General features: G+C 48.1%; 1 protein-coding gene across 3 annotated transcripts in view; it reads right to left on the bottom strand.

Moving 5' to 3' along the window:
• Positions 1-13,558, bottom strand: part of Klhl18 (kelch like family member 18) — a 45,046-nt gene that overhangs the window by 9,315 nt on the left and 22,173 nt on the right. For all 3 annotated transcript variants that reach the window (XM_051203388.1, XM_051203393.1, XM_051203403.1), the window contains 4 exons: positions 12,347-12,487; positions 8,461-8,659; positions 2,006-2,166; positions 869-1,005 (listed from right to left, as the gene is read on the bottom strand). In XM_051203388.1, the coding sequence (XP_051059345.1) occupies positions 869-1,005; positions 2,006-2,166; positions 8,461-8,659; positions 12,347-12,487 (638 nt within the window). The remainder of the gene's footprint in view (positions 1-868; positions 1,006-2,005; positions 2,167-8,460; positions 8,660-12,346; positions 12,488-13,558) is intronic.

Below are 13,558 nucleotides of genomic sequence, written 5' to 3'. Positions count from 1 at the left end.
TGGAGAATTGTAAAGAATTACAGACCTGGGGTACTGGGTTATCTCAGTCTGGAACAGAGATTCATATGCAAACGTCAACAGCTGATTACAGAATCAGGCATGTTCCTTACTTTATTCTCCCTAGAGCTGAGCACATGTTGCAGATAATAACCACTAGGATTAAGTGCTGGTGTAAGCACCAAGATGGATCCCAGTCAGTCCCTGCTCTGACCGAAGCAGTGTGTGTACACTGCCCAAGTTCCCTGGGTCTCAACTTCCTCATCTGTAAGTCTCAGATATGGTGACTTACATGGCTCTGGGACAGAATCCCACTAGGTAGCCTAGGCTGCTCTGGGCCTTGGGGTCCTTCAAAGGGCCGGGGTTAGAAGGGTGTACCACGATGCCCCATCCACCCCTTTCCGTTGTTGAGACGGGGTCTAGCTATGTGTGTAGCCCTGGCTGGCTTGGAAGTCACTACTATGTAGACTGGCCTTACTTGTAGCAATTCTCCTGCCTCTTATTCTCAAGTACTAAGATTTTAAGCATGTGTTACATTGCTCAGCTTTCCTTTCTTTCTTGAGACAGTCTTACTGTGTAACTCAGAGTGGCTTCAAACTCACAATCCTCTTATTTCCATGAACCAAGCACAGGGATTATAGGCATCTGTTAGCATCCCAGGGCTGTCAAACCTAATTCTTTAAGGCACCGTTAGCACTGACATCAATTCAGTATTATGAATACATAATAAGCTCCACTCTAGGAGAACTGTACAAAATAAGGAGGGGACAGGACAGCATAAAGAGGAATTAGAAAAACCAGGCCAGCCTGGTTGTGCTTGTTTATCCGAGGGCTCTCAGGAAGAGCTCTGCAAAGGGGAGCTGCAAGATACCTGCTGAGTTGAGACCTCCCACAGCGTAGATGAGCCCAGCAATGGATGTGCAGCATCGAGGCCGAGTCCTGAAAGCTGGCAGGTGGGGCCGGCGCTCTGGCATCAGGTGATAGTCCTTTGCTTCATCTACCAGGTCCCTGCAATGAAGTGCAATGAGCTAGGAGAGGGAGGACCTTCAATGCTGGCCCACATTTACACTGCTCCATCTGGCTCCTCCATACCTCAGCACTCAGCAATTCCTTCCTACCCCAGTGACCACCCCATGGCTTACATCCTCCAGTCAATCACCTATCACCCCTTGCAGTATGGCAACTCTTTGCCAAATGCTCTAGATGACCTTTTCTGCTTCCAGCCTGCCTCTCCAGCCCCTCCTCACCACAGACCATATTGCTTTTGCTAAGAACTTCCTTTGATAGCTACATACTACTGACAGGATAGTTCATAGGCCTCGGTATTACCCTTCAGGCTGCTCGTCACAGGACCCTAGCTCCCTCCAGCCACACACCCCCACTTCCTGACACACAAAGTCTGCATCATGCCACTGACTTCCTCCTGAACCTCCTGATCCCAACTACGGGTGAAATAATACTGAATTCAATATGTGAAGAAAAAAAAAAAAAAAAAAAAAAAAAAAAAAAAACTAAACCAAACGTTGTATTGTGAATATAACAAGCAACTGGGAAGACAGGCCTTTTTCTCTGCTGTTTTAATTGTATAACAACACTCTTTTGAACTGTGTTGGTGGCTCTGGGGTAGAAGCTACATACACTGGTACACAAGACACCCCTTGTGCATCCCTTACCAGAGGCCCGTGCACGGTTACTATTTATTGAAGAAGGCGAGGAGCCCCAGGAAGTCCCATTTGTACTATGGAGTCAGCTGCTGGTGTGAGCAAGGTCCAGCCAGTCAGCACAGACACAGCACACTCATAGACTCAGCAGATGAAGACGAAGAGCGCATAGACTACTTAGGGGAGAGAAAGTCCCTTTTGCTCCCACTGGCATGTCTCACCACTGTGAGTCTGGTGCAGTGCATGCACCATGCACTAAGACTGCCTGCTTCAAACCCTTCTGTCCCTGAGCTAGGACAGGTGGCCGGACCCTGGGCAGTGTCCTGGACAAAGCCTCCCACGCTTACCTGCATTTGTGACAGCAACGCACCAGGTCATCTTGCTGCACTCGGTCTGACAGGAACTGGGGCCGGCAAAGAGGCAGGCGGATATTAGATAGCAGCTCTGGCAGGCAAGGTCCCCTCTGCTCCCGGTCGTATCTGACCCAAGCCAATGCAGCTTCAAAAACCTATGGGACAAAGAGCAGATGCTCTGGCAGCTACACAGACCACACTCCTGCTTCCGCAGTCTCTGCCTATGCTCATTTTCGGGCGATCCAACTTTCCTCCTATGTCTGGGATCCATAGCTTTCTTCCCACTTCTCCAGCTACACTCTTAGGTTCACTCTTTTGTTTCTGAGACAGGGTTGTCTATGCAGCTAGTGTGGAAGAACTCAAGGTCCTCCCAAGTGCACGGATGACACCTGTGGGAGACCATGGCAAGCCTCGTTTGAGTCTTCTGTAACGTGAGCCTAGGTTACTGTAAAGGTTTCCAGGCTTTCATTATCATTTTTTGTTTTAATTTACTAAATTTTATTATATGTGCATTGGTGTGAAGGTGTTGGGTCCCCTGAAACTGGAGTTAGTTGTGAGCAGCCACGTGGGTGCTGGGGACTGAACCCGGGTCCATTCGGAAGATCAGCTAGTGTTGGTAACTCCTGAGCCATCTCTCCAACCTCTCATTATCATTTCCTTTCTGCATCACAGCAAAATGTCTATTTCTCTTCCTATCTGCTGCTCTTGCAGCCCTACCAGCTCCACATTCTCTATACCAGGCACGCCAGGCCAGTTCCTGTTTACAGTGTCCTCTGCCCCACAAGCAAAGCCGAGTCCGCTTCTCTTTATTTAAGTCTACTCCCTACTCTCTAAAGTCTAGCGCAAGGTGTATGTTCTCTTAGGAGCCTTCCTTAATACCTCCAACCAACCACAAGAATATTTCTTTTTGAAGGCCCTCATACCTGAGATTGCCATTCAAAGGCATATGAGCCGCCCCACGACACCCTGAATAGCAGCAGAAGGTGGGAGCAAACACTCTGTTCTTAGGATGAGTGACTTCTAAGTCTATGTCCACGCTGAAAGCTTGGGATCCATTTCTCTACTGGTCACTGGTATTCAAGGGCGGGGACTCTCCAGGTATTTAAGAAATGTAACTGAGTCTGTGCTAACATCCCAATGGCTGCCTCCTAGAAAGTCCTAGCTGAGCCCAGACTTTCTAGGAGGCATGGATGAAAGGATGAAGGGAACTCTATCTAGCTCTAGTCCTTGCCAGGGGCAGACTTGCAAAGGTCTCGTATGGGACCAGGGCTGGGTCAAGAGGTTAAATTTTGGCTCCTGGGAAACGGACTGTCTACCCTGAAAGACTGTGTCTGAGGTATCATCTATCCTGTGTTATCTTGCCAACATTGTTTGATTTAGCTTTCTGCTGACCTCAAACCATTGCCCCCACCCCTAGTAAAGAATATATAAGAAACCATTCTTCTTCTCGTTGTTATTCTTTTCTTTTTTCTTTTGTTTGTTTGTTTGAGACAGAGTTTCTCTGTGTAGCCCTGGCCGGCCTGGAACTCACCCTGCAGACCAAGTTAGTCTTTAACTTTAATCCAAGTGCTGGGATTAAAAACACATACCCCCATTGACCAGTAGGATGCTATACTTCTTAATAAACTTGCTTAACATAAGCTATGCCAAACAAAGACATGGTTGCCATTTCCTGGAACAGGCAGTACGGAACCATCTATAGGTAAGGTTACATACAGGTGTGGGATACATAGTCCAATCCTTGAGAAGCAGAGGTTTAATCATAAACATGAATGAATCTAATTTGTCTTTACTGTAAGACAGCTTTTAAGCTTAAGATGGGGGCAGGCTGGTTCCTCTCCTGCTCTTTGATCTCTTTGGGAGAACATGGCTCCTCAGCCATGGGCTGGTTGAAAAGATGAGGGCCATTCCCAATAGCAAGGCAGTTTCTACTTTCAAGTTGCTTCCTACACCCCAGTCAGGAGCTTGTGTCCTCTGGGCTGTGAGCTGCTACAGGCAAACACAGTGATGCTGATGTCAAAGTTGTAAGGATGGAGGGCCACGGATTATCAGGTCTTAAATTTTTCAAATTTCATACTTGATCTTAGCAAAAGACCAAGAAAGGCTGACAAGACGGCTCATTGAGGAAGGGACTTGCTGTGCAAGCCTGCATCTGAATTTGTCCTGGGACCCAGAGTGCGGAAAAGGAGAACCAATTCCAAAAGCTGTTCTCTGCCTTCCGTACTCCTGCCATGGCCATGAGTGCATGTACACATACTAAATAGAGCATAAGTAACCAATTTTATTTCATTTAAGTATTGAGACATGGCCTCATTGTGTAGTCCCACCCTTCCTGGAACTTACTCTACAGGCAAGGCTGGCCTTGAACTCACAGAAATCATCTATCTGTAAGACCCTTGAGGTTCCAGCGGTCACACTCAGACTTCCAGCCAATCCCTGGGCTTGTCCCAAGATCAGGCCACAAAATCCCAGGCCACCCTGGAAAGCTCTGCTCCCCACAAGAGGCTCTATATAAGGCTTGCCTCCTCCTCAGATCTTTGCTGCTTTCCTCCCATCCCACCCCCCAAACAGAGGCAGCCGTTTGCTTGTTTCTTTCCCAATAAATCTCTTGTGTGACTTTGGCTCCTTGCTGCCAAGATACCTTTCCCCTCAGAACTGTAACACTTTTAGCCATCTGCCTCTGCCTCCCAAGTGCTGGGATTAAAGGTGTACACCAGCATAACACATTCATTTTATTTTTAAAAACAAAAGTCTTACTATGTAGCCCTGGCCAGCCTGAAACCTTTGGAAACCAATCTGGCCTTGAACTCCCCATGCCCAGTCCATAGACAATTTTAAAGGCCAAGAAGTGATGACATTGAGAGGTTCACAGTTGATGTGTTTTTAAAATGTGTGTGACACTGTGCGTATCCGGAGTGTACCCTCAAAATGATTGTCTCTTTGTGAACGCTGATGACGAACTCAATGTGGGGTTCATGGGTGCTGGGCAGTTTTGGATCAACAGAAGAGTCAGGTAGACAGAGAAGAGCTGAATGGGTAGGTCTGCAGGGGCAGCAGGGACACTCAGGCCCACAGTGAACAGGCATGCGCAGCTGCCAACAAGTCTCTTGTTTCTAGCTTAAGACTCAGTTCCAGGTCCTGGTCTATTGCCCAAACCTCCTTGCCTCTCTTGGCTAACAGTGTTTCATAACATTGGCCAATACTTGACCTCTAGCCAAGTAAAGAAAGGGCCCCCATTCTGGAGCCATCAGCCATTTATGTTACCATCAGTCCTTGGGTAAGGCAGCCTAAGTATCACCTAAATGAAAGGAGTCAAGAGTGGCAATGTGTCAGAGGCAATGTCAAGGGTGTGGAAGGCATTCGTATTGGTGGTGGCCTTGGCTGTGGTAGCCTGTGAGGCCCATAGCCCACCAAGATATGAGGAAATTGTTGACCAGGCCATAAAGGCATACAACACTGGGCGTCCAGGAAAGCCCCTCTTCCGCCTGGTAGATGCTACCAAGCCATCTGGTCAGGTGAGTGTCTGCCACCCCAGCCTTGGACACGGGCAGTGTAGAAGGTTTCACATACCTGGGCACTGGGCCGAAAGACAGCCAGTGGGAGCCCACCTCCTCCTAATCCAGAACTGCCCAGGCTTCCATGTCCCATCATGCCCTTGTAGCTGCTGCCTCTGCCGCCTCACCCTGTCCTTGAGGGGAAGACCACAGGCAGGTTGGGCACCATCCACTGTGATGGTAGTGCCTGGCATCTCTCCCACAGGGTGCCCAGGTGAAGGGTTTTTACGATTACACTGATTACACTGTGGGGGATGACTATGAGAAGGACCAGCTCAAAGATCTTTCCCCTGAGATTAGCAACATTTATGAAAATGCCAAGTTTGATATCATCAACAACATCCTTAATAATTTCTAGGGCTGGAGTAGGGAGGGGAGGCTCTGCCTGCCTCTGTGCCCTCCTCTTCCCCACTGCCCACCTCCCCCTGCTGCCTCCAGGACCCCGCTTTCTGCACTTCCCAGGGAGGCCCCCATAAACAGTATATAAGATTATAAGATGCTATACTTTTTTTTTTTTTTTTTTTTTTTTTGAGACAGGGTTTCTCTGTGTGGCCCTGTATGTCCCAGAACTCACTTTGTAGAACAAACTAGCCTTAAACTCAGATCCTCTTGCTTCCTGAGTGCTGGCTTTAAAGGCATGTGCCACCACCGCCCATCTAGACAGAACTTCTTACTCTGTATTCAATGTCCTTCACGGCCAGCCCTCACCATTCTGTCTCCAAGTCCACTGTCCTCGTAAGCCCACTGACACTGTACTCTTGTCGACATGGAAGAGCAGCCCCTGCTCCTCTCGGGGCACTGACAGTATCTGCTTTTATTTTAATGTTTTTGACCACTCCAAGAAGATAAGACCTTTCTTTCATTTTCTTTACCAATAACTCCACTATGCAAGATGGTAATAAACAGCTTTCAAGAGCTTCCCAATTTTGCAGTGGGGTATGTGGGCATATGAGTGTGCCTGTGTGCAGGTGTGTAGGTGTGTGTGTGTGTGTGTGTGTGTGTGTGTGTGTGTGTGTGTGTGTGTGTGCCTATGACAGAAGAAGGTGATGGACTCGCTGGAGCTGTTGTTACTGGCAGTTGTAAGTCGCCCTTACGTGAGGAAAGCAGACCTGCACATTCACAGCTCTTCTCTCCACCTGGCTCTTCTGCTTTGATCCCAGCACCCATGGTCTCCACGCTGAGTTCTTCATCCAGGTTCACAAAGAGACAATGGCTTTGACAGTCACAGACTAGCAGTGGTGACATAGTGAGACTCTGCCAGCACACACACACACGCACGCGCGCGCGCGCACACACACACACATCCTGGTGTTGGCACACGGCTTTAATCTCAGCAGGTGGGTATAAGTATTACTACGCTGAGAGGAAAGGCAGCCTGGCTAGAGGGAGCCATGCTACACAAGAGATTTATTGGGAAAGAGACAAGCAATCGGAGTCTTGACCACTGAACCATCTCTCCAACCCACAGCATCCAGCTCTGGAAATTCAATGTGCCTTTTATTCTATACCTGCACCCCGAGATGGCATTGACAGAGAAGACACCAGAAAGCCGAGCACTTTAAGCTTAAGCTGACCATCAGGCCCTGCTCCCTAGCAAGCCCTCTCCAAATCTCACCACTCATCTCATTAATTTCGCTTCCCCTCAGGGTTCCAATAGTATTCCTTCATGCTCATTCTCAGCTGGAGCAGAAACAAAGCACAGAAGAATGTCAACAGGAAACATCTACCAGCAGCCCTCGTCCGGCTCTGCCACCGGCCATCTGGCCGCGCGCACACCAGCTCTCCCTGGGCCGCTCCTATCTACTGCTCAACCCCAGTTGCCTGAGACCCTGACTCTTCTCACTTCACAACACCATCCAGACAACATTTTCCCTTCCATCACCAATGCCCCCGCACCTCTGGGAATTCCCACCAACAGTCAAGGACATATAATTTCCTTTAACTTAATAACAACAACAACAACAACTCCAACTTCAAGTGCTCGATTTCTAGCCTATGGCAATATTATTTTTAATAATAAATACCAAAATTAAACCAAACTCTAACAATAAGGGAAATGTAGCTGAAAAATATACTATAATTTAGATGCTAAAATAAAAGAAGGGTTATAGGAAAAATAAATGTAAGAAAACAAACCCCACAATAAGTAAAAATTGTATATTCGGACTGGAGAGATGATCACTTCCTGTTCTTCCAGAGGACCTGGATTCAATTCCCAGCACCCACAAAGCTTACAACTGTAACTCTAGGTCCAGGGGATCTGATACCTTCACACCAATATATATAAAATAAAGTTGAATAAATTATTTTAAAAATTGCGTTGGTGGCGCATGCCTTTAGTCCCAGTACTCAGGAGGCAGAGGTAGGTGGATCTCTGTGAGCTGGAGGCAAGCCTGGTCTATAGAGCTAGTTCCAGGACAGGTTCCAATGCAATACAGAGAAACTCTGTCTCAAAAAAAAAAAAAAATTGCACATTCATAATTTTTTTAAAAAAAAAGGAAGGAAAGAGGAAAGGAGAGAAAGAAGGAGGGAAGGGAGGGAAGGAAGGGAGGGAGGAAGGGAAGGAAGGAAGGGAGGGAGGGAAGGAAGGGAGGGAGGAAGGGAAGGAAGGGAGGAGGGAGGGGGAGGGAGGGAGAGAAGGGAAGAGGGAGGGGAAGGAGGAAGGGAGGAGGGAGGGGGAGAAGGGAGGATGGAGGGGAGGAAGGGCAGAGGGAGGGGAAGGAGGAAGGGCAGAGGGAGGGGAGGAGGGAGAGGAAGGAGGAAGGGAGGAGGGAGGGGGAGGGAGGGAGGGAAGGGAGGATGGAGGGGAGGAAGGGCAGAGGGAGGGGAAGGAGGAAGGGAGGAGGGAGGGGAGGAGGGAGTCTGTGTGGATTGCCTGCTGCTGTGCTCACCCACCTGCTCCTCTGACTTCACATTCAGCTCATCCCGAGACACCAGCTCCAGCACATCTTCCAAGGGCAGGGCCAGGAACTCTTCCGACAGCGACACCTCCACAAAGTGCTGGTGGATGAAGCTGTTGGCTGCATCATACAGCACTGCGCACATCATCGTCTCGGCAAACTGGCGCACACCCAGGCAATTTTTGGGGTGAAGCCTTTGGCATAAGATGAAAAGAAAACATTTAGAGGAAGGAATAATGTCATCTTCAAGCATTCTCAAATGGTTTTGAGTACAGCCATGGAACAAAAGTCACATCTTGTTCCCAGCATTGTTGGAAACCCTCTATGATATCAGGCACCCCTCTCCATGACTCACCTCTAATGGTATTAAATTAAGATGGGTGAGCCTCAAGTCTTTGCTTCTTGGGGCATGGCCCTTTGCATGTGGAAGTGGAGTGGACTCTTGGGAGTCCTGTGAAACCCTGTCACCACATCCAGCTGCCGTGGTCTCTGAGAGGATCCAGGGCACAAAAGGCATGGAAGAGACCCCTTCTCTGACACAGGGAACATTACGTACTTCATACACTTTTCCTTTTTTTAGGTAGAGGGAGGCTCCATGAACCTAAGGGTTCAGACCTCTAGGGACAGCAGCAGCAACTATTATTAGTTTGTCACTTCAGTGACTAACACACTTTGCTAGGCTTTTTATAGCCATTCTGCAGAATCATTATGTTTTTAAAGATTTAATTTTATCACCTTTAATTATGTGTCTGTGTGTATGTACACATGTGTGCAGACAGAAGAGTTGGATTCCCGGTGCTATGATTTCAGGCAGCTGACAGCTGCCCCGTGTGGGTGCTGGGAATTAAACTCTCTGGAAGAGCAGCCAGCAGGTGCTCTTAACTGCCAAACCATCTGCAGTTCCCCATCTGGACTATTTTGAGATGCTACAGATTGAATCCAGGACCTTGTATATGCAGGCAAACACTCTACCAGTGAACTCCATCTTCAGTTCTTTCACAATCTTTTCTATGGGCTGGAAAGATGGCCCAGAGGTTAAGAGCATTTTAGTGCTCTAGAAAATTTGAGTTCAGTCTCTGGCACCCATATGTGGTGTCTCACAACCTCATGTAACTCCAGTTCCAAGAGATCTAATGTCCTCTTCTGGTCTTGGAGGGCACCTGCACACACATGGCACACACACACACACACACACACACACACAGAGGCACACATGCATGCACCCATGCATGCAGACAGACAAACAGGCATACACAAGAATCTTTTTTAAAAATCAACCCTGCAGATTGCTCTCTTTTTATAGGGGAAGATAGAGGTCCAGGGAAACCAAGAAATGTGTTCCAGTACTTTGACAAGTGATTGGAGGTGCTGAGACAAGTCAGGCTGTTTGCTATAACACCGCAGCAGACCTGCACTCATCAGAGCCTGGGAAGTCCTGGTCCTGTCCCTCTCTGAGGAACCTGGGCATGTTCCCTGATTTTTCTGAAGTGTCATTAATTTTCTCACATAAAAAAGATGATGATGGCTGAGTGGTGGTGGCGCACGCCTTTAATCCCAGCACTCGGGAGGCAGAGGCAGGCGGATCTCTGTGAGTTTGAGGCCAGCCTGGTCTACAGAGAGTGCCAGGATAGGCTCCAAAGCTACACAGAGAAACCCTGTCTTGAAAAACAAAAAACAAAGAAGGGAGGAGATGGGAATTACTGGAGAGAAAAAAGAAAGTAGGCCAAGCCCCTGGGGCTTATGGCAGGGGAAGAAGGCAGTAATGAAGTAGGGGCCTGGGTCTCAGAACAGGCCCTGCGGACGAATGAAAAACCACTCAGCACATACTCGACACATCGGGTTTTAAGCTTAGGTACTTGTTCCTCTGATGTGACTAAGACGAGTAAAAACTGCACTGGTTTAGACAAACTAACTCCTTTGGCCAGGTGAGGTGGAACACACCTGTAGCTTGTTAAATAAGGATCAGGATAAACAAATAGGCCGAATAGATGTTCATTCAGGGAGGGCAGGAGGGCTACCATGATTTTAAGTCAGTCTGGTCACATGGCGAGACCTATCCCAAGAAGAAAAGGAAATAACTGTTCGGCATCTTTGCTGTTCATTTGAGATAGGGTGTAGACCTGGCCTGGAACTCGGTATGTACATCAGACTGTCTGTCCTCATACAGATCTGCCTGCCTCTGCCTCTTGAGTGCTGGGATTAAAGGCAAGTACCATCACATCGTTCAGCTAGCTTCTCAGTGGTGCTTAGGAGCCTTATGATAGTGTGGATTTCAGTGATGATCTCAAGAGCCCCTAGGTTGAGCTGTCCTCCCTTGATGAGGGTGTAAGAATGGCTACTGGAAGGGCCCACCCCATCTGAAAGCCATTCTCCAAAATCTATGGCAACAAAGAGATCAATTAAGCTCTCCCTCCCTCCCTCCCTCCCTCCCCCCCCCACCCTCCTCCTCTCATGGTGTGTGTCCATCCTGGGATATGTGTGGGACCCCATCTGGGACAAGCCTGGTGCTGGAGCTGCCATGTCACTAACTGCAGGGTTTCCATGGCAACGCCAAACAGAGCATTTGACCTCATGGTGAAAGTGTTTACCCTGCATGTAGCTGGTGTGCACCTCTACGTTGGCGGCATCGCTCCTGCATGTGGGTGTGCATATGACGGTGCTTAGTGACACCCATGGGCATCACAAAAGTGGGTGTGGTCAACCTGCAGCCTCAGTGAGGAGGACTGGTAGAGTGGGAACAGGAGAGGGGAGGGCAGCTGAGACGAGGGGACGCTGATCATCAGGCTGAGCATGGGCACCAAGGTGTCCTCTGGTTTTTCTCTGCCTGTGTATGGCCCAGTTCTAACTTTCATCTCCAAATCTCCGGTGATTACATGACCTTTAGCTTCTGACAGCGCTGTCCTCTAAGGGGAAGGAAGAGACTTATCTGATCAGTTAAAGGCCACAGAGGAACCCATGAAACCCTTTGCCAAGAGCTAGAAATAGTGGGAGTATAGTTCCCTGCCACCACTCTAAAAGACGCATGACGACTGCTCCCAGTGAACAGAAGGGGACAGAAATATGGGTGAGCTCTGAATGAGCTCTAGTATGAAAAGGTCAAGACATTCGTGGAGGGGTAAGCATCCAAACAAGCATGGAGATGGTTATGAAACAGTTCAGAGTGCCAAATAAACAAATTAGTTAGGTGAGAAATTAGCTAGATTATGAGCAACACTAAAAGGACTCAGTGGTTATTAAACATGCTCACACACACAAATAATAAAAGAAAAAAAATCATAATTTGAGAGGGAGTGGGAGGGGAGCGGGAGGAATTCCACTGGGTGGAAACATAAATAAGCCAGGCAGTGGTGGCACACGCCTTTGATCCCAGCACTCAGCAGGCAGAGACAGGTGCATCTCTGTGAGTTCAAGGCCAGTCTTGTCTACTGAGTGAATTCCAGGACAGCCAGGGCTTACACACACACACACACACACACACACACACACACACACACACACAAAAACCTGGCTGAAAAACACAGCAAAACAAAAAGATGTAAATACTGAACTCATGTAAAGAATTCTCAAACATTTTTTTTAAATTTAAATTTAAGAAAAATTAACAGCTGGTCAGATTGGAGGAAGATGGTCAAAAAGGGTGTATGTCATGCCACAAGAGTATAGGCAGAGCTAAGTAAATGCCCAAAGGCATGGGCCCTGCACATTACTGATCCCAAGAAATGCCGTCTCTATAGGGTTATGTTCCCAGCTCACTGTTCAAAAATCTCCAGATACACTATTAACCCAGCAGCGTCACAGAGGGCTTTATACTATTTACCCAGCCACATGGCAGAGGGGTCCAGGGTTGAGCATGATCTATCCCCACCATCTGTTCTGCTCACCTTTCTCGGAGGAACGTACAACAAGCGTCTTTGATGCTCTGTAGCTGCAGGAAGCTCGCCCCCATCAGCAACGACTGCACGTTTTGCTGGTCTATAGCCAGGTTGCCGTTATAAGCAAAGTTGATGAGAGCCTCCAGGGCACTGGAAGGATGAGGGAAAGCATGAGAAGCTCTTCAGGATGAGTCTTGGCCACAGGTCACTTGGTCCTAAGGGAACTAAACTGATATGACCCTGCGGTGGTTACAATGGCCCCATAGGCTCATACATTTGAATGCTCAGACATCGGGGAGGGGCACTACTTGACAGGCATTAGGAGGTGTGGCCTTGTTGGAGAAAGTGTGTCACTGGTGGGTGGTGGCTTTGGGGTTTCAAAAGGCCAAGCCGATGCTGCCTGCAGATCAAGATGTGGAGCTCTCGGCTCCTTCTCCAGCACCATGTCTGCCTGTGTGCCGCCAGGCTTCCCACCAGGACAATAATGGACTAAACCTCTGGAACTATCATAAGCCCCAATCAAACGTTTTCCTTTATACGAGCTGCCGTGGCCATGGTGACTAAGACACTACCTGAAGAATAGATGAGCCATGTTCAAAAATTCGTTTAGAGGCTGGAGAGATGACTCTGGTTGAGAGTGCCTACCGTGCAATCATGAGGACCTGAGTTTGGACCCCAGTACCCATTTGGCAAGTCAGTGTCCCACAGAGATGCTTGCAGTTCTGGCTTGTAGGAATCTGATACACTCTTCTGGCACCCACTGGTGCCTATCAAAGGCACATTCACCTGTACACACATACATGTATATTGTACACACACACACACACACACACACACACACACACACACACACACACACAGAAATAAGCAAATCTTTTAAAAAATCCATTTAGCTGAGTTGGGTGTGGCAGCACATGCCAATCATTCTGGCACTTGTGAGTCTGAGGCAGGAGGATACCAAGTTCAAAGTCCAGCCTGGTCTATAACGAGACTACACCGAAAAACAAAATCTATTTTGAGGCTATATGTAAATGAAATAACTATTTCAAAGACTCGTTCTAGCCAGGTGTGGTGGTACCCATCTTTAACCCCAGCACTGAGGAGTCAGAAGCAGGCCAGTCTGCTTTACATAGTGATGCCCTGTCTCAAAACAAACAACAAGAACTAAATAGTTGTCCATTTACACAGAATCGTACAAATCATAAAATGACCTGTTAAGCC

Source organism: Phodopus roborovskii, unplaced genomic scaffold (genome assembly GCF_943737965.1).
Source record: "Phodopus roborovskii unplaced genomic scaffold, PHOROB, whole genome shotgun sequence".
In the NCBI taxonomy this organism is placed as follows: Eukaryota; Metazoa; Chordata; class Mammalia; order Rodentia; family Cricetidae; genus Phodopus; species Phodopus roborovskii.
The sequence above is the reverse complement of the archived record's forward strand: the minus strand, read 5'-3'. Positions and strand labels throughout refer to the sequence as shown.